At 42.8% G+C, this 26,406-nt stretch overlaps 3 protein-coding genes across 3 annotated transcripts in view; 2 read left to right on the forward strand and 1 right to left on the reverse strand.

The window, feature by feature from the left end:
• LOC139467814 (L-amino-acid oxidase-like) overlaps window positions 1-10,973 on the forward strand; it is a 13,088-nt gene extending 2,115 nt beyond the window's left edge. The window contains exons 2-8 of the mRNA XM_071249319.1: window positions 1,133-1,259; window positions 3,730-3,786; window positions 6,762-7,161; window positions 8,659-8,760; window positions 9,341-9,568; window positions 9,839-9,953; window positions 10,293-10,973. Coding sequence (XP_071105420.1) covers window positions 1,133-1,259; window positions 3,730-3,786; window positions 6,762-7,161; window positions 8,659-8,760; window positions 9,341-9,568; window positions 9,839-9,953; window positions 10,293-10,973 — 1,710 coding nt within the window. The remainder of the gene's footprint in view (window positions 1-1,132; window positions 1,260-3,729; window positions 3,787-6,761; window positions 7,162-8,658; window positions 8,761-9,340; window positions 9,569-9,838; window positions 9,954-10,292) is intronic.
• A 7,605-nt stretch (window positions 10,974-18,578) lies between these two features.
• The window catches only part of LOC139468547 (dynein axonemal heavy chain 3-like), an 80,675-nt gene continuing 72,847 nt past the window's right edge, over window positions 18,579-26,406 (reverse strand). Inside the window, exon 69 of the mRNA XM_071250598.1 lies at window positions 18,579-20,619. Coding sequence (XP_071106699.1) covers window positions 20,413-20,619 — 207 coding nt within the window. The 3' untranslated portion in view covers window positions 18,579-20,412. The remainder of the gene's footprint in view (window positions 20,620-26,406) is intronic.
• On the forward strand, window positions 23,057-24,082 carry LOC139469085 (uncharacterized). Its single transcript, XM_071251210.1, has one exon. It carries the CDS (start codon window positions 23,096-23,098, stop codon window positions 24,080-24,082), a length of 987 nt encoding a protein of 328 aa, XP_071107311.1. The 5' UTR covers window positions 23,057-23,095.

The raw sequence follows: 26,406 nt of genomic DNA on the forward strand, positions 1-26,406 counted from the left end.
TGGTTGATGCATGCTCGTGATATAAATCACTTGATTGTCTGGTCCAGACTCCATTATTTACTGACCGCCGTCATATAGCTGGAATATTGCTGAGTGCGGCGTTAAACAACAAACCAGGCCTTTGGTTGGATGTTAACTTTAGATATTCGGACATACGTTTGCCCTCATGTGAGGGTGAACTGTAAGATCAAACTAAGAACGCCTTATATAGTTTTCCCAACGCGTTATATAATTCTTTCATAATATTAATATTAATTAGGCTAGCCTTAAAAGTGAAACTGAAGGCTTTCTGTTTGATGCTCACTTCCCACTCGAAACCATCACTGTGTGATTTTGCATCAAAATGTAGATTATGCAATGGATTTAATGAGACTGTCCAACACATTGTCAGTGGATGTCAAGCTTTGGTACAAACAAAGTATCTTAAGGGACGTGATGGTGTGGCTCGATCATTTTATTACCGTCTTCGCCATGCTTGTGGTTTTGACACAGAGGTCCATCCGGAAAGACTTCCACCCGTATCCCCCCCAAAAGCTATATCTCCTATGCATTGCGGCTTAATATTTAGTATATTATTGAATGTTGTCCCTTTTGACACTAATGCGATAGAAAATATTCAGGAACTCAGGTTCTTGTACCTCCCAATCTGTTGGCTGTCATTGGGAAAGTACCCGGGTTTGTTGCCAGGAATACAGCCCTTCTGACGATCTGAGTAATGCAGAGGGCTGCAGTGTTGGGGAGTCTTCACATTCTCCGAAAAGTACTGCGTGGGATCGACAAGGCAGCGTTTCCTGGGAGAAGTCCCATTCGCTGTCTGGGCTGGACCCTGAGCTGATGATGAGCCTAACCAGCCTGACTGTGTCAGGATCACCCAAACCCTCTTTGCTGCATTTATTTTGATCTGTACATGTAATGTAATGTAATGTTCAGCTAGCGGCGGCTTCAGGATTGACCCATTATAAGGTAGCGTTTATGCAACACATGTTTTATGCTGAGTAATAAACGACAACTCCCTCGATCGATTTCGGAAACACAGATGCGAATGACTGCTGTGATTACTTCACCATGATATTGACAAACATTTTAACGACTAATTGTTACTTTACATACCAGATGTCAAAACCTGTTTCAGCAGTCATCTAAGCCTTCAGAAGAACCTTGCCTGGATCGACGTTGTGGACCATGTCGGGTGATGACGGTCATCACGGTGGGGGTCCTGCTTGTCACTGCAGTCGTCACCGCCAGCCTCATAGCAACGTGTAAGTCTCCTTATGATCATAAAAAAAACATATCTTATGTTGTGTGTTGTTTAACGCCACACTCAGCATTACTTCAGCTATATGGCGGCGGTCTGTAACTAATCGAGCCTGGACCAGACAATCCAGTGATTGACATCATGAGCATCGATCCACGCAATTGGGATACGATGACATGCAACAACCAAGTCAGCGAGCCTGACCACCCGATCCGTTAGTCACCTCTTACGACAAGCATAGTCGTCTTTTACGACAAGCACTACGGGGTTCTAGGCGTGACAAGCGAACGCTTTAACCACTCGGCTACCCGACCGCCCCAATCATATCTGATGAAGACCATAACTTTTTCCATGGCAGCTATTCATAAGTTTGTTTACAGTAAATCGTGCTCAGTTGAACTTGGAAAAAATATGCGATACTTAAAGATCATGATTGAATCATACCAAACGGCTGGCAGACCTGAGATGTCACGTGACCTAAGATGTCAAACTGGAGTTCCCCTTCCGGGTATACCACCAGTACAAGTGAAGTAACAGACAATTGATTCAGGTTAACATTGTACAATGTGTCTTTCAATAAAACAAAAGACCTCCATAAAAGCCATTCGACCAGTTTTCAGAACAGAAGACATATTTCATAATTAAACTAAGAGAACAGGACTTCAATTTAAGATAGACCGCCTCCGTAGTTTAGTGGCAAACGTCTGCCCGGAGACCGCCTCCGTAGTCAAGTGGATTGAGCGTCTGACCGGAGACCGCCTCCGTACTCAAGTGCCTAGAGCGTCTGCCCGGAGACCGCCTCCGTAGTCTAGTGGCTAGAGCGTCTGCCCGGAGACCGCCCCCGTAGTCTAGTGGCTAGAGCGTCTGCCCGGAGACCGCCTCCGTAGTCTAGTGCCTAGAGCGTCTGCCCGGAGACCGCCTCCGTAGTCAAGTGCCTAGAGCGTCTGCCCGGAGACCGCCTCCGTAGTCAAGTGCCTAGAGCGTCTGCCCAGAGACCGTCTCCGTAGTCTAGTGGCTAGAGCGTCTGCCCGGAGACCGCCTCCGTAGTCTAGTGCCTAGAGCGTCTGCCCGGAGACCGCCTCCGTAGTCTAGTGCCTAGAGCGTCTGACCGGAGACCGCCTCAGGTAGTCTAGTGGATAGAGCGTCTGCCCGGAGACCGCCTCCGTAGTCTAGTGCCTAGAGCGTCTGCCCGGAGACCGCCTCCATAGTCTAGTGCTTAGAGCGTCTGCCCGGAGACCGCCTCCGTAGTCTAGTGGCTGGAGCGTCTGCCCGGAGACCGCCTCCATAGTCTAGTGACTAGAGCGTCTGCCCGGAGACCGCCTCCGTAGTCTAGTGGATAGAGCGTCTGCCCGGAGACCGCCTCCATAGTCTAGTGCCTAGAGCGTCTGCCCGGAGACCGCCTCCGTAGTCTAGTGGCTGGACCGTCTGCCCGGAGACCGCCTCCGTAGTCTAGTGACTAGAGCGTCTGCCCGGAGACCGCCTCCGTAGTCTAGTAGCTAGAGCGTCTGCCCGGAGACCGCCTCCGTAGTCTAGTGGATAGAGCGTCTGACCGGAGACCGCCTCCGTAGTCTAGTGACTACAGCGTCTGACCGGAGACCGCCTCCGTAGTCTAGTAGCTAGAGCGTCTGCCCGGAGACCGCCTCCGTAGTCTAGTGACTACAGCGTCTGACCGGAGACCGCCTCCGTAGTCTAGTGGCTAGAGCGTCTGCCCGGAGACCGCCTCCATAGTCTAGTGCCTAGAGCGTCTGCCCGGAGACCGCCTCCATAGTCTAGTGACTAGAGCGTCTGCCCGGAGACCGCCTCCGTAGTCTAGTAGCTAGAGCGTCTGCCCGGAGACCGCCTCCGTAGTCTAGTTGCTGGAGCGTCTGCCCGGAGACCGCCTCCGTAGTCAAGTGCCTAGAGCGTCTGCCCGGAGACCGCCTCGGTAGTCTGGTGGATAGAGCGTCTTCCCGGAGACCGCCTCCGTAGTCTAGTAGCTAGAGCGTCTGCCCGGAGACCGCCTCCGTAGTCTTGTGACTAGAGCGTCTTCCCGGAGACCGCCTCCGTAGTCTAGTAGCTAGAGCGTCTGCCCGGAGACCGCCTCCGTAGTCTAGTGGATAGAGCGTCTGACCGGAGACCGCCTCCGTAGTCTAGTGGCTGGACCGTCTGCCCGGAGACCGCCTCCATAGTCTAGTGACTAGAGCGTCTTCCCGGAGACCGCCTCCGTAGTCAAGTGCCTAGAGCGTCTGCCCGGAGACCGCCTCGGTAGTCTGGTGGATAGAGCGTCTCCGGGGCCCGATCCCCGGCCGCGTCATACCAGCAGACGTTAAAAGATGGTACTTGTTTTTACCCTGTCTGGAGCTCGGCATTAAGAGTCTAAAACAAGAAGAGGTCGGCTCGGAGTCAGTATAATGTAATCTTGAACGCGACGTTAAGCCCCATTTCACCTCGCCTCCATTTACAATACCTTTACCTTATTACAATATCCATTGTAGCACTACCCGTGAAAATCTCCGCCACCACACCAAGCAGGAAAGCGGCGACTGTTAAAGGTGAGAACCAAACATTAAGGTTGATCGACATTTAGGATTGGAACCCTTTTGTCTGAACAATTCTCTTTACCCACCACCTACAAGGGACACAGGTCGCCCGGTTGTTTAGCGCACCGCTGTTCGTTGTAGTCCAGTCAGAATCGGCAACGAAATCGAAATCCGGTTCGTAAACTTTCGTGCAGATTTCGGTCGACTGCAGGATTTGCAAAGCATGTGTACCGCCTACTCGTTGTCAACGGTTATTTTCCAAATATTTTCATGTTTTTAATGAAGGTGCTCGCGTGATTTGATATACTTCGCGATGTAAGACCCGTTTTATCACAATATAGATCTAGTGGCTAGAGCGTCTGCCCGGAGACCGCCTCCGTAGTCAAGTGCCTAGAGCGTCTGCCCGGAGACCGCCTCCGTAGTCAAGTGCCTAGAGCGTCTGCCCAGAGACCGTCTCCGTAGTCTAGTGGCTAGAGCGTCTGCCCGGAGACCGCCTCCGTAGTCTAGTGCCTAGAGCGTCTGCCCGGAGACCGCCTCCGTAGTCTGACCGGAGACCGCCTCAGGTAGTCTAGTGGATAGAGCGTCTGCCCGGAGACCGCCTCCGTAGTCTAGTGGCTGGACCGTCTGCCCGGAGACCGCCTCCATAGTCTAGTGACTAGAGCATCTTCCCGGAGACCGCCTCCGTAGTCAAGTGCCTAGAGCGTCTGCCCGGAGACCGCCTCGGTAGTCTGGTGGATAGAGCGTCTCCGGGGCCCGATCCCCGGCCGCGTCATACCAGCAGACGTTAAAAGATGGTACTTGTTTTTACCCTGTCTGGAGCTCGGCATTAAGAGTCTAAAACAAGAAGAGGTCGGCTCGGAGTCAGTATAATGTAATCTTGAACGCGACGTTAAGCCCCATTTCACCTCGCCTCCATTTACAATGCCTTTACCTTATTACAATATCCATTGTAGCACTACCCGTGAAAATCTCCGCCACCACACCAAGCAGGAAAGCGGCGACTGTTAAAGGTGAGAACCAAACATTAAGGTTGATCGACATTTAGGATTGGAACCGTTTTGTCTGAACAATTCTTCTTTACCCACCACCTACAAGGGACACAGGTCGCCCGGTTGTTTAGCGCACCGCTGTTCGTTGTGCAGTTTGACGTGGCACAGTGCCAGAAACCATGACTGTAGGTTTGAAACCCAGAGTCACCCTGTTTCTAGGTTTGTCCACACCATGCCTGTGCTCGTAGATTATAGGGTCCTATTACCTTGGACTCCGTTTGTGATTTTACATGAAATCAGCATCTTTCAGGGGCAAGAGTGTTAACTGACAATAAAAGTCAAGTTTCAACCCTTGCCGAAATAGGCTAGCATTATGGAGTTAAAGTTTGGCTGTACTAACGAGTCGATGCATAGTCCAGTCAGAATCGGCAACGAAATCGAAATCCGGTTCGTAAACTTTCGTGCAGATTTCGGTCGACTGCAGGATTTGCAAAGCATGTGTACCGCCTACTCGTTGTCAACGGTTATTTTCCAAATATTTTCATGTTTTTAATGAAGGTGCTCGCGTGATTTGATATACTTCGCGATGTAAGACCCGTTTTATCACAATATAGATCTTGATTATCGATCAGATCGTCTTGACTGGGCGCCGCCATTTTGATACGAGAGGTGGAATCTGGTTAGTCCATAAGGGAGGCCTACAAGGGACATAACTGGTAATAACCATTGGTGGCGCTACGATCGAGCCCAGGAATTCCAGCCTGTTCGGCAAAGGTGTAAACTGGACTTTTAAAGTCAGTTAACTCTCTTGCCTCGGGAAGATCTGAAATCACTAACCTCCAGAATTTCTGGGGGCACGGGTGACCCAGTCGTTTAAGGCGTCACGATTTGCTGTGCATAGTTTCGTCCCTTGGGCATGCCAGAAACCTATGATAGTGGGTTAAAATCCCCGCTCCGATTATGTTTCTAGGTTTGTCAGCACCATACCCGTGCTCGTGGGTTTCACCGAAGTGGTAAACGTCGGAGACCTGACGCGCAGTGATATAACTGGAATAATGTTAAAAGCGGCGTTAAGCCCAACTCACTCACTCACTCACTCACTCCAGTATTTCTGAAACAGACAGTGCTCCGTCGTTTGAGGCACCGCAATTTGCATCCCTCAGGCGTGTCACAGACTCCATAGTAATCATCTAATTAACTTATTCATCTTCAAAATTGCAACTGTATTCTCGATATAAGTAAATATATTTTAAAGCTCTTCATATTGCCCAACAGCGTTTTAACAAACATGCTCACGTCTGACAGGACGCCAAAGAAGTCCGATGAATACCCCCTTCCAGTGAGTGCTCCTCTTACTCGCAGGCAACGCTGGGATTAACATCGCGTGGTCGCTTTCAATATACAAAATACACTAGGTCTTATTTGACTTTCAGTAAAATGTGTCTTTTTTAACAGGACTTACGCTAAGTACGGCTTACAAACTGTGTGGCTATTTGCTAGAATCTGGTTTCTTGATATTCCTCCAGCAGGGTGAAAGTTGTAGACAGACATGTGATTAATGTTGGCTGCTCAGTATTCATTTTCATTTGCAAACACAGCGGGCAACTGGTAATTCCATGCGCTTCATCTTTAAGCATATTACACTCCGGATACATATCATCGTCACTTCTGGATTATTTTTTTAACTCTTCACATTCCTATAGATTGGTTATTTAAGGTGTTACCAATTATACGTTAGAAGAAGAAGGAGAAGATATTTTATTAAAGTGTCACACACATATAAATGTGTCTGGCCAGATTTGGCCTATGAGACACTACAGATAAGCTCACGAAGGGAGGTTATTTGAACAGCGTCATGACGTCATCCCACTGTAACATAATTCAAAAAGTGTACTTTATCGCAGGATCGGCACCGTTGGTTTTAGAGAAGCTTCTTAGAATGATGAATAATATTCTGGACGTGGATTCTAAACTAGTTTTGTTTGTGCTACGTTTCAGTTCCCGCTGACAGCGACTGTCTGGACATTGCCGTGATCGGCGGCGGTATCGGGGGCGCCTACACTGGGTGGAGACTAAGGGACAGAGGTCTCTCTATCTCCGTGTTCGAGTACTCGGACCGAGTCGGGGGGAGACTCTTCACTGCCGAGCTGCCTGTCGCCCCGGGAACGTACCTCGATTTTGGGGGAATGAGGTTTAAATCTGGAGCTCATCCAACACTGAATAGAACAGCAACAGAGATCGGACTTAACATCATCCCCTTTGAACTCGGATACGGCAATGCAGATGAGACAATCTGGTACAATCGTGGCATGCGCATGCGCAGTTCTGACATCGGAACAAGTGCTATACCGTACCACCTTGCGCAGGGAGAGGCAAAGGACCCTGATACGTTACTGTGGTAAGTGAAGGCGGTATTTGTCACTGGTTAAATGAGTGATTCATACACCTGGTTAATGGCCATCCCATGGAAGCGTATATGTGCCACATTCTTAAAACATATCCCTACTTAGACTTTCATCTACTTACATCTACGCTGACTATACAAATTCTACGTAGATGATACTTACATCTACGCTGACTATGCTAACATCCAAGTAGATGATACTTACATTTGCTGTGAAAAGCGACTATGCTTGTCGTAAGAGGCGACGAACGGGAACGGGTCGTCAGAATCGCTGATTTGGTTGATGCATGTCATCGTATCTCAATTGCGTAGCTCGATGCCCAGACTCCAGACTCGATTATTTACAGACCGCCGTCATATAGTTGGAATATTGCTGAGTGCGGCGTTAAACAAAAAGACCCAAAGAAAACAAAAACACAAACTTACATCTACGCTGACTATACTTACATCTACGTATATACGGGGCGGTGAGGTAACTTAGTGGTTAAAGCGTTCGTTTGCCACGCCGAAGACCTTGGTTGGATTCCCCAAATGAGTACAAAGTGTGAAGCGCATTTCTGGTGTTCCCCGCCGTGATATTGGTGGAATATTACTTACTCACTCACTCTACGTAGATACTACTCACCTCTGCGTAGGAGATACTTTCCTCTACGTATATGACAATTATGATCGTGAGTATCGTTACTCAAACAGTGATTTTGTTGGATAATAGATGGTACTTTTTTCTACGTATATATATATATATATATATAAGAGAGAGAGAGAGAGAGAGAGAGAGAGAGAGAGAGAGAGAGAGAGATGAATGTATTATCTACGTAGATATCTTTTTTAGAAATTGGCACTGAACGCGTCCATACCATCCTTTTATTTAGCATATAATAGCGTTGTTCGCCTATGATCAAAGAAAATCAGTTATTTGTTTGGTAACGCCTCTTCGCTATCGTCCTCATCCCGTGCATCCACTCCTGGCTATACGCCCCCAAATCCAAAAATATATTGAGATATCGGATGATAACAAGAACGCTATATAACTTGATTTGACAATCAGCATCTCTCAAATGTTAACATTTTTTGGATAACACTTTCTCAGTGAAGTACCAATTCTAGTACATTTTTGGGTACGTCCGGGATTCGAACCCACACCCTCAGAGTGCGGGGCCTGACGTCAGCGATCTGGAAGTAGAGGGCTAGGTTGGTTACATCGCTGAATGTGTGCTGGCTGAAAGTGTGGGTTCAAATCCCGGATGGGACTCAACCCAAAAGTACCAGAAATTGTACTTCACTAAGAAGGTTTTACCAGCCAAATATAACTATTGACCATTTTCTAAAAGGCGTTGTGTGTTCATTGTATCTGTCATCTTCATGTTCACGCTATAGTGAGCGTATATGTAGCTAGTGAATGGATTGATGAAGATTAATTGTATATATGTCGAATATGTCTGAAAGAACTACGTTGTGCGTGAATGATCATGATCATGTCTGTTGTCAAAGGGAGATGTTCAAGACCAACGCCAACCTCACCGACACCTACCCCAGCCTTGACGAACTGTATTCACTCACGACCTCAGACGGAACGCCGCTGTACAAAATGACGTCAGTATCATCTTCTCATGTTTCCACCTGAGCCTGCCATTCCTCCACATACATGTTGATATATTTACATATTTCTCCATAGCTGTACATGTTCTTATTTCATTGTTTGAATTTGTATCCGTCTCGGATAAAACCTTTTCCGACTTGTTTCCGTCGTCTTATAGGGGGTGTTTACCCGTGAAGATCGGAGTAGATATGTCTTCAGCAACCTATGCTTAAATGGCGACTATGCTTGTCGTAAGAGGCGACTAAAGGGTGGTCAGGCTCGCTGAATTGGTTGATGCATGTCATCGTATCCCAGTTGCATGGATCGATGCTCATGATGTCAATCACTCATGGCCTGGTCCAGACTCGATTTTTTACAGACCGCTGGAATATTGCTGGAGTGTGACATTAAACAACAAACAAATATAGTGTAGTATAATCTAGAGGCTACAGCGTCAACACGTGGCACCCGGGTCAATTCCCCACATGAAGTTCAGTGACTAACGGTGATTGGTTAAATGACGTTATGCCAGTTATATATATGTACCTGTTTTAGTCTTAATACTCAGTCACAATACATCGTCATGTACCACAGAGTCGACAACTTCTACGGCCGCTACGCCAGCAGGGAAGCCTACAACTACGCGCTGGATACCAGTGGCTGGGCCGACACAGTGGGTGTGCAGGGAGCCCTCCACATCCCCAAGCTATTTTTATCCTACCCCGGGGATACAGGGACTTCTGAAGGATACAAGACAATCGAGGGGGGACTGGGGCTGGTTCCACAGACTCTCATGAAGAAATTTCTGGAAGCTAACACCAGGTGAGTCTGAAAATAGAACTTGTCTCGGGCGTTTACCAACCATCCTCCCACCTAACGAGAAGAGTAAAAACAAAAAGGCGTCATATCTATGTATCATATCGGCCACACTGTCAATCTAGTGGATATGGACCGTGAAAGAATTATGGGCATCCTCGTCCGAACCTCACTGTGACTATCAGAAATATATCCCTTTTCACGAGGATTTCGTCAAGCCGCCAAGATTTTGGATTCTATATTTTATACATTCATGCCCGTATCTTTCGTCCCTAGTCACAAGCTCCACCTGAACCACCAGCTGATGAGGATGGAGAAGAGACAGACTGGAGGATACAACCTCAGATTCAGGAAGACTCAGACACTCGATGGTGTTACAACTCCCGTACAGGTGTTATATTTTATTTATCAGCGCTCCGCACACTTGATCCTGCTCATCTGTATGGTATTCATGATAATGTGTTACATTCTACACATTTTAGAAAAGGCCCCGATCGAGATTCACGCACCCCAGTATGCAACGCTTGAATGGGTCGTTCAATGGTGGGTTGCAGCGTGTGACCGGGCTGTATCAGCCGGCACCGGCGGTGTGGTCGTCGCGTATGCTGTCAACCACGCGACTATTTACAGGCCGGAATAGATAATGCTGGAATCCACTCATTCATACCCAAGATTAAGTTCTGTGAAGACGTTAAATATTATTAATTGTGAGATGTTCCTCACCTTTCAGACTGGTAACACTGGCTTGACGATGTGTGCGAGGAAGGTAGTGTTGGCTGCCCAGAAGGAATGTATACAAGAGATTGACTTCCCCGAGTTCAAGAACAACCCCGAGATTGAGAAGAATCTTGACTCTGTCCTTGGATTTCCAGCTGGTAGAATCTACCTCGCCTACAACACCAAGTGGTGGAAGAATGGCAATCCTGACATCACCCATACCAAGAGTGACCTTCCCAACAGACAGACCTATGACTGGTCCACCGGCACCAACAACGTCTCCATCATCATGGCGTCCTACCACGACGGGGACTTCGCACACTACTGGCGAGAGCTGAGTCAGTTCGGGACACCCATCCCTGGCAGTCTTCCAGGAGTGAATGCCGTCACCGACGTCGTCAAGAAGAGAGTTGAGAAGTACCTGAGCGCCATCTACAACGTCAGCCAAGCTGACATCCCCGAGGCTGTTGGGGGCGGAATGATGTTGTGGGACAAGTATCCGTTCTCTGCTGCATGGAGCTACTTCAAGCCCGGGTTTGATGAGAGACAAGTCCGTGATGTAGTCTACAAACCGTCCCCGTCTGACCACGTGTACATCGTCAGCAACTCCTGGGCTGCCGATGATATGCAAGGGTGGTCAGAAGGATCACTGAGGGCTGTTGATGCTGTGATAGCAAAATATTTCAGTGGGTAGATGTGGCAGACGCATGTTCTAACAAACTATCTTGATTGTACGTTATCCGGTTAACCACAAAAAGACGTCTGGCAATAACGGAAGATACCACATACTGTGCATAAATGTGGTTTTCGTTTGGCTCCGTGAAAACCGAACATATACTACATCTATTACGTTTGACCATGCTCTGCAGTGGAGTCCACACTGATGTTGGTTGGCGACATTTCCTTATACGAGGAACTACATGTAGACTGTGGATGCTAAGAAGTCAGTGGAATAAGAGAAACAGATTAAGCATGAATCCATTTCAGCGGATCCTGGCACCTGGAATATTGCTGAGTGTGCATAGTTTTGAAATATTTTCATTTAGATTTATTTTTATAAGTTGTATTTTAAGAACCAAACTCAGGAGGCAGGTTCTTAAAAAGGTGGGCATGTATATGTGTTACGTTTTATATATTTTTGTGTATACACCTATATTATATGAAGTAATATCTTCTACCCGCACCTTACAATAAAGAAATGTATCTTTTATCATAATTCGATTTTGTCATTTGTTTAAACCTTCCAAACACTACATGTTCACAACTAGTGGATTAAACAAAATAACATTCATCCTGGAGCCTCTTGTGTAAGCAGTCTTCTTATTCTTCAGCACTGTCAGAGTTCAGTAGCTCGTCAAGACTTTGGGCGACGACTAGCAGCTTCAGCATCCCCGAAGACGTCACACGTGGAATGTCAACCATGTGTACCGTAAATGTGATGCAAAACTATTGTATTAGTTTCACACCATCATTCAAACAGCTTCTGAATAATTAAACAAAATGGAAATTGATAATTCATTGGATTTTTGTTTAAAAAAAATTACAATTCTCAATTTCCATTCTTATTTATGTTTCTTAAGTATATACTATTGTTCGCCTGCAATCTTGAACCAATATGATTGAACAAACAAAACGTACATTCAGTTGGAAAATATAAAATCAGTTCAATCTAATCAAAATTCATTATGATGGCTTCCACAAGACATACACAAAATGTAAATGTCACCACGCTTGAGGTTTGAGGGGAAATTTCAGGATTCTTGAAATGTCCGTTTGCACCCTGCTGGTCATCTTCAGAACTAGACTTTGAAATATGCCAATGGAAACGCAGGCCACGGGAAGATGCCTGGTGGTAGGTAGTCTGTCTCCCATACCATAGAGAATACATTAAAAAATGAATCCAACTCTACGGTCACTACGAAACGGATCTAGTCACCATGCCAGAATTCTGCATTATACCAGTACCTGAAACTAATAATAAGTGTACTTGTGTTTTGAGTTATCCATGGTCGTTCAGTCATTCATTGTGTCAAGCCAGATGAAAGGCATATGACAGTTCAACATCGGTGATTGTGCTCTGATTGGTGAATGCAAGTGGTGCCATGGTGACGTCACGCTAAAGATAGCATACAACCCAAACTACCTGTGAGGCGCTAGAAAGTTAAGTTAAACAAATACTAAGCAAGATAGCATCAAGTGGTGTTGAGGTGAGATGGTATCAAACGAAGATGTGAAATGGGTGGGTTAAGGACCAATAAACATCATGTCTTTTGACTAAGTCATATCGAAAGTCGGCCCTGGGACATGTTGGCATGTTATATATAACCAGGTATGCTGTGCGTGCACGCATGCTTTAAATATCGTTGCTGAGTTATAACACCACCTGATGTCAGCACTGTCAGAACCGCCAGAATGTACATGTACAATTGTGTGGCAATCTCATTAAAATCATACCTTAGTTCTCGCTACCGCTAAACAAAGATCTGAAGACATCCCATTAGAGGTCACGTCAGAACGACCTTTCATCCGACCAATCATAGCGTCGATTACCAGATCATGAAAGTGACAGTCGGAATGTGATTTCTAATCATACAACCTCGAAAACATTATCACGGGGTATTCCGAACGATGGTTACGGGTTTAACGACTGAATCCATACAATCTAGACCATCTATTAGCCATTGCAGAATGTTCTTTCGTTCAGGTTTCAAATTTTTAATCGATAATTTGTCAAAATATGTTGCGAAGCGTAGTCGCCAATTTGAAATTTGTGCCGTAAAGCACGAGAATGCTGCCTTCTGATTGGTCATTACCCATTGGTCGGTCAAATTTCGCGCAAGGTCGATCTGACGTGACCCGTAATGGGATGTCCTCAGCTTTTTGTTTAGTGGTAGCGAGAACTAAGAACTGATTTTAATGAGATTGAATTGTGTGGTAAATCATCACTATATCTAAGACCCTTGGAGATCGGGATTAGAACAGGTCTTCAGCAATCCATGCTTGTCGTTAGAGGCGACTAACGGGAGCGGGTGGACAGGCTCGCTGAGTTGGTTGATGCATGTCATCGTATCCCAATTGAGTAGATCGATGCTCATGATATCAATCATTGGATTGTCTGGTCCAGATTCGATTATCATACAGATAGCTGGAATACTGCTGTGTGCGGCGTTATATAACAAAGAAAGAAATAAACAAACACTATATCTAAACAGTTGAGTAGGATTGGATTAACCAAAACCTGGGGAGAGCTCATCTTGAATTTTCTATTAGTATTCAAGATTGAGCTGGTAAAAAATCAAGGTTTGATTTATTCGTTGTATCCAAATTAAGATCGTTGTAGCGCTAAGATCGCTTTGTTCAAGTGGAGCCTTGGGTTATTGGAGAGCTTGATAAGGATGTTTTAGACTTTTCACCTTGTCGCTTGGTGTTTCCAGACTTTATTTCACGCATAATGCGCCTCAGAAACGTTACTATTTAAAATAATATTTTTAACATGTATTGTACAAAAATTCGTAAAGTTTATGCCGGAAAGAGTGATCCTCTGGGGTTAGAGTGATCCTCTGGGGTTAGAGTGATCCTCTGGGGTTAGAGTGATCCTCTGGGGTTAGAGTGATCCTCTGGGGTTAGAGTAAATCAACAAGACATGAAAACTAACAGAGTAAAAATTGAACGTAAAATGGATGATGACTTAATAGTTAAATATTAAGACCTCCTTCTTCAACCATTAATGTAATAAGGGTCGCACTGGGCCCCATCTCCAAATTTTGTGTGTGTGTGTTTGGGGAGCGGTGGTTTCTCTCTACAAACGTCCCTATAGAAATAACCTGAAAACTTTGTGGCACATTTTGGAGCCTCGCATCTTTCGCATGGTGGTACTCGTGTTTTCAAATGTATATTTTCTGTCTACTTTATTTTTCTTCCAGGCTTGGACATTGTATAACAAACGTGGGTATTATTACCTACAGTACTTATTAAACCAAGAAATTACTGCCCTTATGACATTACGTTACAGTATGTAATAAATACCTGGCGCAGACGCATGTTCCGATTCGCTTCATAAGAAAATGGAGACGCAATATATTTCTTTAAAACATTAACGTAAGTGGCTTAACACCACTCAGTGCCCTGGAGCTTTCAGCAATAAAGTCTTCTCCTGACAACTTGTTGGATTTGGATTGTTTGGTCCACACCCTGGCTGCCTTTTGGATTGTTTGGTCCACACCCTGGCTGCCTTTTGGATTGTTTGGCCCACACCCTGGCTGCCTTTTGGATTATTTGGCCCACACCCTGGCTGCCTTTTGGATTGTTTGGCCCAAACCCTGGCTGCCTTTTGGATTGCACTCCGGGACAATTGTTCAGACAAAATACGAGAAAGTTCCAGAGGCTAGAACTTCTCCAAGTTACCAACAACTAACAGGTGTCCCCCTCTATGTAATGCTGTCTTCTCAAAGCAAAGACATTACAAGACATGCAAACAAATGGTAAGATGATGTGAAAAACAAGACTTACAACGTGGGATATGCGTCGATAAACACCGTGGTCCCCACATAATCAGCATGTCGAGTATCAGGCCAGATTACCCACTTCGTGTACAAGTGGACACTGTATCACAGCTGACACTATGTGAACATGGACATTGCAGTTTGTCTTTGGGAGTTGCAGCAGAAGGCAATGTAGGTACTTATTAGTGCCCCATATGGAATCAGTTATGTTTGCATGTCGATGCGCCATAGACGTATACCTAGTGTCAACATATGCGGACGATCTTTGTAAACAAAAGGTTTTAAGTTTGGCTTACATGGAAAATGCCCAGAGACTGCAGAACAAAGCAAAATCCCTGTCGTCGTGTTATGGGAGCAGAACCAGTCTGCAAACAGGCTTCATGTATCTGTGTGACATGCAAAGAAAGAATACTGGACGAGGTTTCGTAGGCTATAGCAACATTCAATACGGAAAAAAGGACAACTGAATTCATCTTTCTGATACAAGGTAGTTTACTGACTGAAAAAGTCCTGTTTCCACCCTTACCGAACTAGGCTGGAATTTCTGGGCGCGATCGTAGCGCCACCGGTGACTTATACGAGTTATGTCCCTTCTATGGCCCTCCTATTGACCAATCAGATTCCACTTCTCATAATTATCACTTCCATTTGGACCCATGAAGATCGGGGGTAGAATAGGTCTTCAGCAACCCATGTTTGCTGTAAAAGGCAACTATGCTTGTCGTAAGAGGCGACTTACGGGATCGGGTGGTCAGGCTCGCTGACTTGGTTGATACATGTCATTGTATCCAAATTGCGTTGATCGATGTCATGTTTTTAATCACTGGGTTGTCTGGTCCGCTCGATTATTTACAGATCCCCGACATATAGCTGGAGTATTGCTGAATTTAAACAACAATTTAAGCAAACAAACAAACAAACTTCCAATTGCTTCAAACAAAATGGCGGCGTCCAGTCAAGACGATCTGATCGATATTCAAGATTTATATTGTAAACTAACAGGTCTTACTTCGCAAAGTGCATCTAATCTCGTGAGCACCTTGATTAAAAACATGAAAATATTTAGAAATATCTGTTGATGCTGAGTTGACAGTTACGTTACGAGATTTTGATTGGACTATCCATAGACTCGCTATATAAATATAACGCCATATAAATATAACGCCATAATTCCAGATTTTTACAGTCAGTTGACCCCCTTGGCTCGCGAGAAAGAATTGAACTGTGGTTGCTGCAAAGCCACCAGATATTTTTGCGTGCACAAGAACCTTGTCAAATGGTATTTGGCACAAGAACAAGCGAGGATGAACGAGTACTGTCGTAACTGCCTTTTGGGAAGTCAAGGGACCCGATAACAATTATCAAACGTATTGGCGTTCCGTGTTTATGTTGCCATGGTCAGTGTTAGACCTTACGCAACACCTCACATAGTCGGGGGAATCAATGACTAGCGATGGTCCGACGACAACGCTCCTAGATCCCTACATAGGCATCCATGTGCCACGCCACTTTCATCTTCAATATCCATGTCTTATTTGTATGAATATTGTATAATATAATTGAAATGTTCAGTTCACTTTATGTTAATAAAGCAGACAACAAACAAAACTCGATACATATACTTGGTAGCAAAAATTGTAAACATGGGATTTGTGTCGCATTGAGATGTTACATGCTATATATGCTACATCATATAAGTGAGACGTATACTCACTCATGGTTTTCACATTTCTAAATCATACCAGGCAGGTTTTGGATGTATGGCAATTTAGTACACACACTGGACATGATAAACAGCTTAAAGGAAAAGTTGAAAGGCAAATCAACCATCAAGAAGTTATTCTCTACTGTGACATGATGATGAAGAAGGCCTACTATCAATTATAAACATGCAGTTTCGAGTCTCCTTGAATGTAAGTGGTCACTGATTGTGTGTTCTCAGATTCAAATCCAGATTTGTTACATCACTTTATGTTTGTTCTAGTCACTATGTCATGTTCGTTCAGGTGGATGGGTATCAGCTTCATGTCCTCATAGAATAGTCGAGGCCTTCAACTCAAGGCCTGAAAGTGTGCATGACCAAATCAGTATCATCTATTGATGACAAGACAGCCGCCAGTCTTCAGTCACATGCCCCCATGATATCGTCATGGAAATGAGGTAGAATAACAAGTTTTCTTCCAATGAAGACCAAAGCAATTGCTGACTACATACAGTGTGCAAACGGAGGCAGCTTATCTAAGAGTTTTCCATTCTTGAAGGGATGGTTAACAGTTGTTCCAGTCAGTGCTCTTGACTCCCATCACGATCTGATACCGTAAGAAAACCCATTCTGTTCGCTTGATCGGTTTCATGAGGGAAACCAATAACACTTATTCCTGAAATCTAAACTTACGTAATCCGTTTCTGATTTCAAGCAAGACTCCACTTTCAACAAACGCATACAATGTGTGAAACCAGTTCTTGATGTCCAAATGTTGCATAATTTAAATGAAAACAGAATACCAAATAGTGAGTATGGTTTTACGCTGCTTTTAGCAATATTCCAGCAATATCACGGCGGGGGACACCAGAAATGGGCTTCACACATTGTACCGATGTCGGGATGTCGGGAATCAAATCCGGGTGAAAGCGAACGCTTAAAACCACTAGGCTACCCGACCTCCCAGGCTTGTAAGAACTTAAATGGAAATTGTGAGGTCAGAATGTGTGACCTGTCCACTTGACACACGTCAACTACCACCTTTGAGCTCTCAACACTAAGCAATGGACAAAACTTACAACCTTCTTGAGTTGACCAAACAAGGTAACTCACACAAGAAGACAACAAAAGTATATTAGACAAAATCGCCTCTTTATTTGACATTTTTAAAAAAACAATATTAGCACACTGAATGTGTATCACAGTTTGTTTATTGACAACCGACTTACACCACGAGTAATAACTCTGACCAAAATGTTAGGGAAATATAAGAGAAACTTCAAGCATCTAGTTTTGATTTAAGCATTGGCAATACTCAGCTTACCACCGGTATAATATCTGAAAGAATCTTTCAACTTTAATCCATAATGCTTACAATGTTTCAAGAAAATTAATTCAATTTCAAATGTTTTTGGCAAATATATTACACTCAATCTGAAACAAAGCTGTTTTTAATTTGGCTGTGTAAAAATAAATATGTAGCTATTAATGCTGTTGAAAATCAGGTATAACCAGGTCAGAAACTTAACAAAACGTTTCTCTGGGGAAGTAACCTCTGGCATGTGGAATGTCTTCAACATGGGTGTCGACAAGGGTTTAGTGTATTATATACAAACATACATATGTACAGTCACCACTATATGCAAACATTTAAGTACAATGTGATCATTTGACAAACAGTTATTTGTATAATGAATATCTATATAATTATTACTGGCAAACCACACCATAAAAAAACTGCAATATTTAATTTTGATATATATTTTGAATTTCACCGACCAACAGCTTATGTTATGTAAGCAGTAGAATGTTCAGTTAAATCAAATAGATTTCTAAGATATTTTCTTAAATACACCGTTGTGTTAAACGTTATGTGTCAAACTTATGGTTGTCTCGAAGTAAAAGCAACGTTATCTGCATATTCCTATTTTATTCATCATTTTCACTTGTGTCGAAGCTTGGATAACTCAAAGTATCAATGTAGGTCCCTTCAACTTCAAGACAACATTGTTTGACTGTATTGTATTGTGGTTCAGTGTTTAATGCAAAAACATATTCTAAGTATCTTTGTTTATGATACAAATGGCTAACAGATTTCACCTTTCAAATTGTAGTCATGACAAGAAGTAACTGCACTTTCAAATTCAACAACTAGGAGTTCATGTAAAATCTTCAAAAAAAATTACTTCCAGGGTCACATACATCCTGTGTTGACGCAAGAGGATCGAATGAGTGGATCAAACTTCTCAAATGTAGCATAATTAGTGGATTAACCAGACTGGCCTCCATGATGGAGCCTCCAGGGTGAGCAGCGTTCCTGTTCCTCAGCACTGTCAGTGTTCAGTAACTCGTCAAGACTTTGGTAGGGGACTAGCAGTATCACAGAACCCTCACACACGTCACACAAGGAACAGTATTTACAATTGGCAACCAGTGTGTACTGCAAACGTAATGCGGAGCTCTTGTAGTAGTTTCACACCAACATTCAAACAGCTTCTAAATAATTATACATGGGAATAATTCATGGGATGTTTCCTTAAAGATTCACAAATCTCACCCCCCATTACTATTCTTGTTTCTAGTTGAGTGCCTTAACTCTGTGGCAGTACTTGGAGCAAGGGATCTTCAGACGATAAACTGATGGAAAATATCACAAGATTGATATATAATTATGATTAAAAGGCAACCCTGAGTCCAGTAGAATAATTCACACCAGCCAAATAAGTCGCTAAAAAAACACAGTTTGGGGTTTGTCCACTGTTGCAGAATAATATCTGATTCTTTCGCAGTACGTACACAATTATATACTTATATGCTTAAAGCTGATCCTTGATATGGTTTCTATCAGTATATATAAGCAGTCAACTCATTGTAGAATCTCATAGCATTCTGTTGTAATCTAACATGACTTTCCACTGAAACTGCCAAAACAATAGTATTGGTACTGGCTAAAAATTGAAAAAGACACTTTCAGCTGAAAACAAGAATAAAACTCAACTTCTTTAAAACAAATATATATACCATCCAAACTTTAAGTACAATCACCACAGGTAAAACAATTGGAAAATGTTAAGTACATTTCACATTGAAAACAAGTATCAACAATTCCTGGAATTACTGACCAAACATATCGGTTAGCATTAGCTCAAATTACAAAGTGTAACAAATAGTCAACAGATGTATCTCATCCAACATTAAACAGAGATACACATACAAACAGTTCAGCAGTGAACAACTGGAGGAATATAATACACTATATTCATTCCATAACAATCAAGTACCCAATCAAGAAAAGTCTTTTTAAAATGCTGTCATTACAAAAGGAAAAATATTGATGTATCACAAAAATAACGGACGGAATGTCCCAACAGCAATTAGCAGCGGTCACCAATACTATACAAATGCTCTTGCTACCCTTAACACCATACAGAACAGCAGTGTCACACATATATGTTGTGTGAACAACACTCATAATGCTTTGTGTTACAGCTGGTGTTAAATGGACGGACTGACATGAAAGTAGCGGCACAATGAATAGATGAACAGTCTCTCGCTATGTACAAGGACAATGAACAGGACGCCATCAGCCACAGAATACCACTGGTCCCACCAGTCGTATCCATGGTAACAGCTATGTACAATCTCAACAAAACCCTGGTTAAAAAGAAACAGAGATCAAGACAGCAGCAGGAACTCTGTTTACCGTAACTTCTGTTCTCAGAGACAGCGCTAGTCCTTCAAATTTTCTTGGCATCTGTCAATAAATCAAGATGCATTTCAGCCTGATCAACTTTTTACCCAAATGATTAATTTGAAACAGAACACATTAATTCTTGTTTTTGTAATTTAGATGATCGCTGATCATTGTGTATAGGGATAATCTGAGATAAACACACAAACACAACACGCAACACACATGATGAGGCGCCTCAGTCGTCCAGCTGACACAGGGCGGCCACGCCTCGGTTGACCCAGTGTTGCTGGGGTTTGTCTGTGGGGATGTTGATATACAAGACAAAGTTTGTGGAGTGACCGGTAGTGGACAGCGTCCCTCTCCTGGCACTGGTCTTGTAAACAGGACAGGAGTAGCTTGGTACAGCTTTGAACTTGGAGTTCTCGTTGGGCTTCAGCCAGATCTGATGGAGTTAAGGAAACCATGGAAACAGAATATGTTCTAAAGGCCTGAGTTTTGTTACACAAATGAATATACTAGCCAGCTGTTAAATCTGATTGACAGCATTGAAGACAACAGCTCGTATTGTCAAGAGAAATGTTAATTATCAGCAAAATAAGATAAGTATTTTCAAACACGTTCAATGAATTCAAAATACAAGTTAGTTATATATTTCTTACCATAGAAATCACCTGCCAAATTCTTAGTTCTGAGTAACAAGTTTGAAAATTGTGCTTTTATTCTGCTTTAAAAAAATAATACTAATGTTGTTATGAAAGAAAAAGAAGGGCCATAACTCTGTTAGGAACCAATGAGCCCACTCCTTGAAACTGATATTATACTATGAAGACCCTAGGGCTGGAGCAGATAACTCGGGTACTCTGGTGGGTATTCAGTACAACCTGGGTACCCACAGAACTACCTGGACACATGTTTAGTCACGCGATATATTGTTTAGGCCTAATAGACAAAAAATCACAAAAACTTCTCAATTACACTATGTCACTAATGTTCACTTTTCTTTCGGACTATGCACACGTTCCTTCTGAATTTTATATGTTTGAATAAAGATAAGACTTCAGTCAACTTTAGTGTGCATGAACAGATCGTTCTATACGTGTATCTAACTACTTTTTGCCAGGGCTCTGGCACAACAATTCCCAATCTGCCTTTTTGTACCAAACTCACGTAACATTGGGTCGGGTACCTGGGTTGTACATTTGGACTTGTCCCAGCCCTACAAGACCCCCTTGCATATTTTCATTACAATTTATCTGCTTTTGCAGTTATCATGCTAAGACAGTATTTATAAAATCTGAATCTAATAACATGTTATTTGTTTGTTTAATGACACACTCAGCACTATTAAGGCTATATGATGGCAGTCTGTAAATAATCAAGTCTGAACCAGACAATCCAGTGATCGACATCATGAGCATCGATCTAAGCAAAAGGGAAATGATGACATGCATCAAACCAAGTCGACGAACCTTACCACCTGATCCCGTTAGTCACATCTTCCGACAAGCATAACATTGAGGGTTGCTGAAGACCTATTCTTATATAACAAGGGTATTTTAGAAAAAGGGTTTTTGGTATTTACTTAAAATGTAGTTTACTAAACTAAGCTTTTGGGTAACATATAGACGCATATGAGAGAAGTGATTGAACAGGGTGAGGGCATAACCCCCAGGGCAAGTGATTATGGATTTTGCTTTTATTAGTCACTAGTGTGAGATTAGTAGAATTCGGTCTTGCAATAAAGATGACAGAAGAAATAGATGGATGGAACAAAATTGTTAGATTAGTGGTGATCAAATATTTATGAATACTACTGCTTGACTGGAATGTCTAAATAACAGGATTAAGTATCTTTTCGGCGCCTTCCAGTCTGGCAGAAGTAGTTGAGGGATTTGATAAGATGAGTATGTCCAAGTTGACCAATGACTTAAAGAGGTAATCAAATTGGTTTGTCCGAAAAGCTTGATGGTAAAACTAATTATTATGGAAATCGGGGAATGACCATTATGACTCATTTCTCATGATGTCAAATGTGAATTTGGAGGGAGGAGCTAAAATTATCATCGATAGTATTTTGTTAGTTGTCCGAGAGTGGTGCGGGGAGTCGGGAGCATACAGCTGAACAGAACGGTTCTCTGTAGGTTTTGGGATCCCGAGTCAGAAAAGAAGTAGAGTCAACGTTCATCAGAAAAACCATCAGGCTCTTCAACCATCATCTAGGTATGTGTTGTATTTATATCAGGCAACAACAAGAATATATCTGAGGACCATGTGTGTGTATTTATGATTAACTCTATCATAAATAAAAAGGACTGGAGCAAACCATCTGACTTGTGATTTTGAAAGAGAGCTACATCATCCCTAGAACCGAGGAGTAGTTGATAAAGAGAAGTGACCATAGGTAGAAGGGTAGAGTACCCGGAACCTAAGGTTACATATGGCGGAAATGCTCTAAGATCACCGTACCATGCTCATCACAAGTTTGAACGGTTTGCATCTGCAGCTGAGTTGATGGACACTTGTTGGTTGTTAGCCTGAAACGAGCCGATGCTATTTGCCATTCACGGTAGGTGATGTCCTGTAAAGGGATGTGTTTTGCCCTTGTATTTGTGAACTATGCTCACCAGTGGGACAATGGTTCACTGTTCGAAAGCCGTGGGGTGGTCAGTTTCCCATAAAGAGACTGTGTTATTGATTTCTTTGGTAGTACGGCTACTACCATAACAGTGATATTGATTTTCTAGTGTGGGACAGTCACACTGATGGAGGACCCTTGCTGCACGCTTGTGTGCATAGGAACTTTCTGCAGTATTATAAGACTGTTATTATCTCTCATCACCAACAATGAGCATGAGACGTCTTGAAATTATGATGTTGAATTTATACATATTGTCAGGGAAGAACCAAAGTGACTCAAAATGTTTCATGACAATGAAAATTGTTCTGCCTCTGATATTACAGAGACAAATGACAGTTTATTTTCAAGAGGACTTGGGAATAAGGACAAATTAGGGAACAATTTTGCAGCTTTAGCAAGGGCTTTTTCCCTAAGTCAGTTTTCTCTTGAGAAATTCAATGGAAGTGATCCAGAAATTGCAAGTTCATGGTTAAGCAGATATGAGAAATTTAATTCTTTACATAATTATTCAGAAGAAAGGACAAAGACAGCATTTAGTTTATGGTTAGACAAAAATGCTTTAAAGTGGCATGAAGCTCAAGACTTTAGAGACAATTCCTGGAATGAGGTGAAGACAGCTTTCCTTGCAAGGTACAAACTAAGTTCAGCAAAAAGATATGAAAGACTAGACAAGCTTTATAATAGGAAACAGAAACAGTCTGAGGATTTTGAGGACTTTCTTCAAGAATTGCAATATGAGGCAAAACGTCTTGATCGGCTGGACGACAACTTTCTCATGGATGCCGTCATTAGGAATTCTCAACCTCACATTAAACAGTTCATTTTGACAAGATTGCATGAGACCAAGGATCAAGTCCTGGAAAGTGCGAGAATAGCAGATGCTGCATTTGGACTGGCCACATCAGAGAATGACAGACTTGTGTCTGTTATAGAGGAGCTCGTTGGACAAGTATCCTTATTGACCAGTGCTGAAAATACTCGAACAGGAGGGAACTTTTCATACGAGCATCAGGATGACTCTATGTACAGAAAACAGTACATTAAAACTGGGACTGAGTGTACTGATGACCAAAAACCAGTGAAGAACGGGACACAAACATTCCATCAACATAACAGAAGTGGTTGTGCATCAACACATGTTGATATCAGGGACATGAGTGACAATGATGTGCCCTGTGGACAAAACTGGAGCCCTGCTCCAAGGAATATGAACATGGAGGAGCATAGGGTGTCACAACCACAATTATGGAACATTTGTGGACTATGAGGTAGGACACATTTTAGTATGTCTGAGAGTCTTGTGAGATCTATGCAATGTTTTCAATGCTGTAGGATAGGGCACCTAAGCAGATTCTACTTTTCTAATTAAGCCAAACATATGCAAGGGTTAACAGGGGCAGTGCTACATGTGGATTTGAGCCTACCGCGAATATAGCAAATATTGATTTTGATAATGTTGGTAACATCATAGGCCACTCTTTTACAATGAGAAATAATACAGAACCAGATCATAGAAATGATAAGTGATTTGAGCGAGATTGTTGTTTTGACTTGTAGTGTGGGCTTATCTCACAGCAGTATTAGGGTTAAGATATCTGGAAAGACTTACAGTGCCCTATGTGACAAGCCTAAAGGCTAAAATTGATATTAGCCATAATAGCTTGACTTTGTGGGATGGACTTACAGAGACAAAGTTCATTGCCTATTCAGATTATTCCAACTTTGTTATATGTATATGTGATGAGGTACTACCACCACACACTGAAACTTTGTTGCCGGTGTATATTAATGACCCAGACATAAAGTCAGGCGTCGTCAATCCAATTGAGTCTATTGCAGAATGGTTACATGTGTGAGGTGCTAGATATCTCACTTCATCTGTCAATCAAGTACCATCGTTTAGGTTGATGAACCCTGCTAGTTCACAGGTTAAGTTAGCAATAGGTGTCATTGAAGAAGTCAATATTGCCAATGTGTATGGAGAGTTAGGAGACAGTGACAACACACATACCATGCCTATCACCACAGGTGACAATGCATTCAACCATGTTGATATTGACGGGACTCATTGATTGACGGGAATATGGATATCCAAATATGAAATGGGAGTTGATAAGTCGTAGAGGAATGCGATACCAAGTCCGGGTGTCTCGAAAAAAGAAGGGGTCCTAAGGGAGTTTCTCAGTTCAGAAATTTTGGAGGATTTCCATGTCAGAAGAACAATGACACCGAAAGTGAAGAAAGAAAACAACAAGTAAACAATAGAACTGCACGTAAGGAAGTGTGACAGTCATATAGGTATATGATATACGGAGGATATGTAGATGTATCCAAGGTTATGATAACAAGTTGGTTTTAGTCCCAAGTTATAGTGTCATGTGTCAAAGCAAATGGGTACCCAGATAGGAAATCAAGGATGATAATGAAAAGTCGTAGAGGTAACATGCCTACGCAGATATGAGATGATGAACAACGTCGTAGAGGTAACATGCCTACACAAATATGAGATGATGAACAACGTCGTAGAGGTAACATGCCTACGTAGATATGAAATGATAGTAAGTCGTAGAGGTCACATGCCTACGCTGTCAAGCCGTGGAGGAGACATGCCCACGTAGTAATAATGTCGACAAGGACGTAGAGGAGACATGCCTACGTTATTTGAATATAAACACATAGATGAGGACATGCCTATGCTGTTTCAAAGCTTGAAAGATCAAGTCTAGAGATGCCTGACAGTCTCTAGTGGTGAAGTAGATATGTCTCTACCTCAAGTTGCTGAGTATATTGAGGACAGTCGAAAGACTAACGATGAATTCACTCGGGACGAAGGACAGAGGGTCGATTTGTCTCGTAGCCTGGGTGAAGACCTATAAATCGGTCGTGGGATGTAGATGATTGGCCAATCATATTTGTACAGAAGAGTTTTGCCTAGTCAGAAGGCTGTTGTATACCTCCTGTTGAGGAGAGGAAATGTTTGAAGAGAGTACAGATGGAATATTAAAGAGTTTTTTTTCATGAGTTATGATGCTGACACAGATAAAGACACAACGATAGGAGTGAAAAGGGACGTACGGTTATATATTACTGGGATTGAAGATGTAAGAAATCAGAAGTTGTTTAAAAACAAGGCCTTTTAACTTAAAAATATTCAACTGACCCACAAGTACAGCATATTATTGACACATGAACTTGAACTGTATGAACATAAGCGCTGTGTTCTGCGGTTTCCTTAATGTTGGTAGACATTATTTATGAGAGAGTAATATGTTGTATGGTACATTGGTGACGATCAATTGGGATTGTTGTTTATTGTTTTTCACTTTGGGGAAGATATGGCTTCATTGGGATAAGAGAGTAGGAACTGATTTAAAATCTGAGAGGTAACTTGGATATTTGCGTTCTAAAGGACCCTTTCGCTTTTCGCACTTAAAGCTATGATGACACCATTCATGATGTGGAACCCAATGACGACATGCATTCCGGATATCTATCTCTGGGGGTAATACCTTCAGATATATGGGACAATTTAACGTACGAACAGACATGGTATCATATATTCATTACTGAATTGCCCAGGATCTCTAACTA

This window comes from Haliotis cracherodii, unplaced genomic scaffold (assembly GCF_022045235.1).
Source record: "Haliotis cracherodii isolate W230 unplaced genomic scaffold, xgHalCrac1.p SCAF_2, whole genome shotgun sequence".
Taxonomy (NCBI): Eukaryota; Metazoa; Mollusca; class Gastropoda; order Lepetellida; family Haliotidae; genus Haliotis; species Haliotis cracherodii.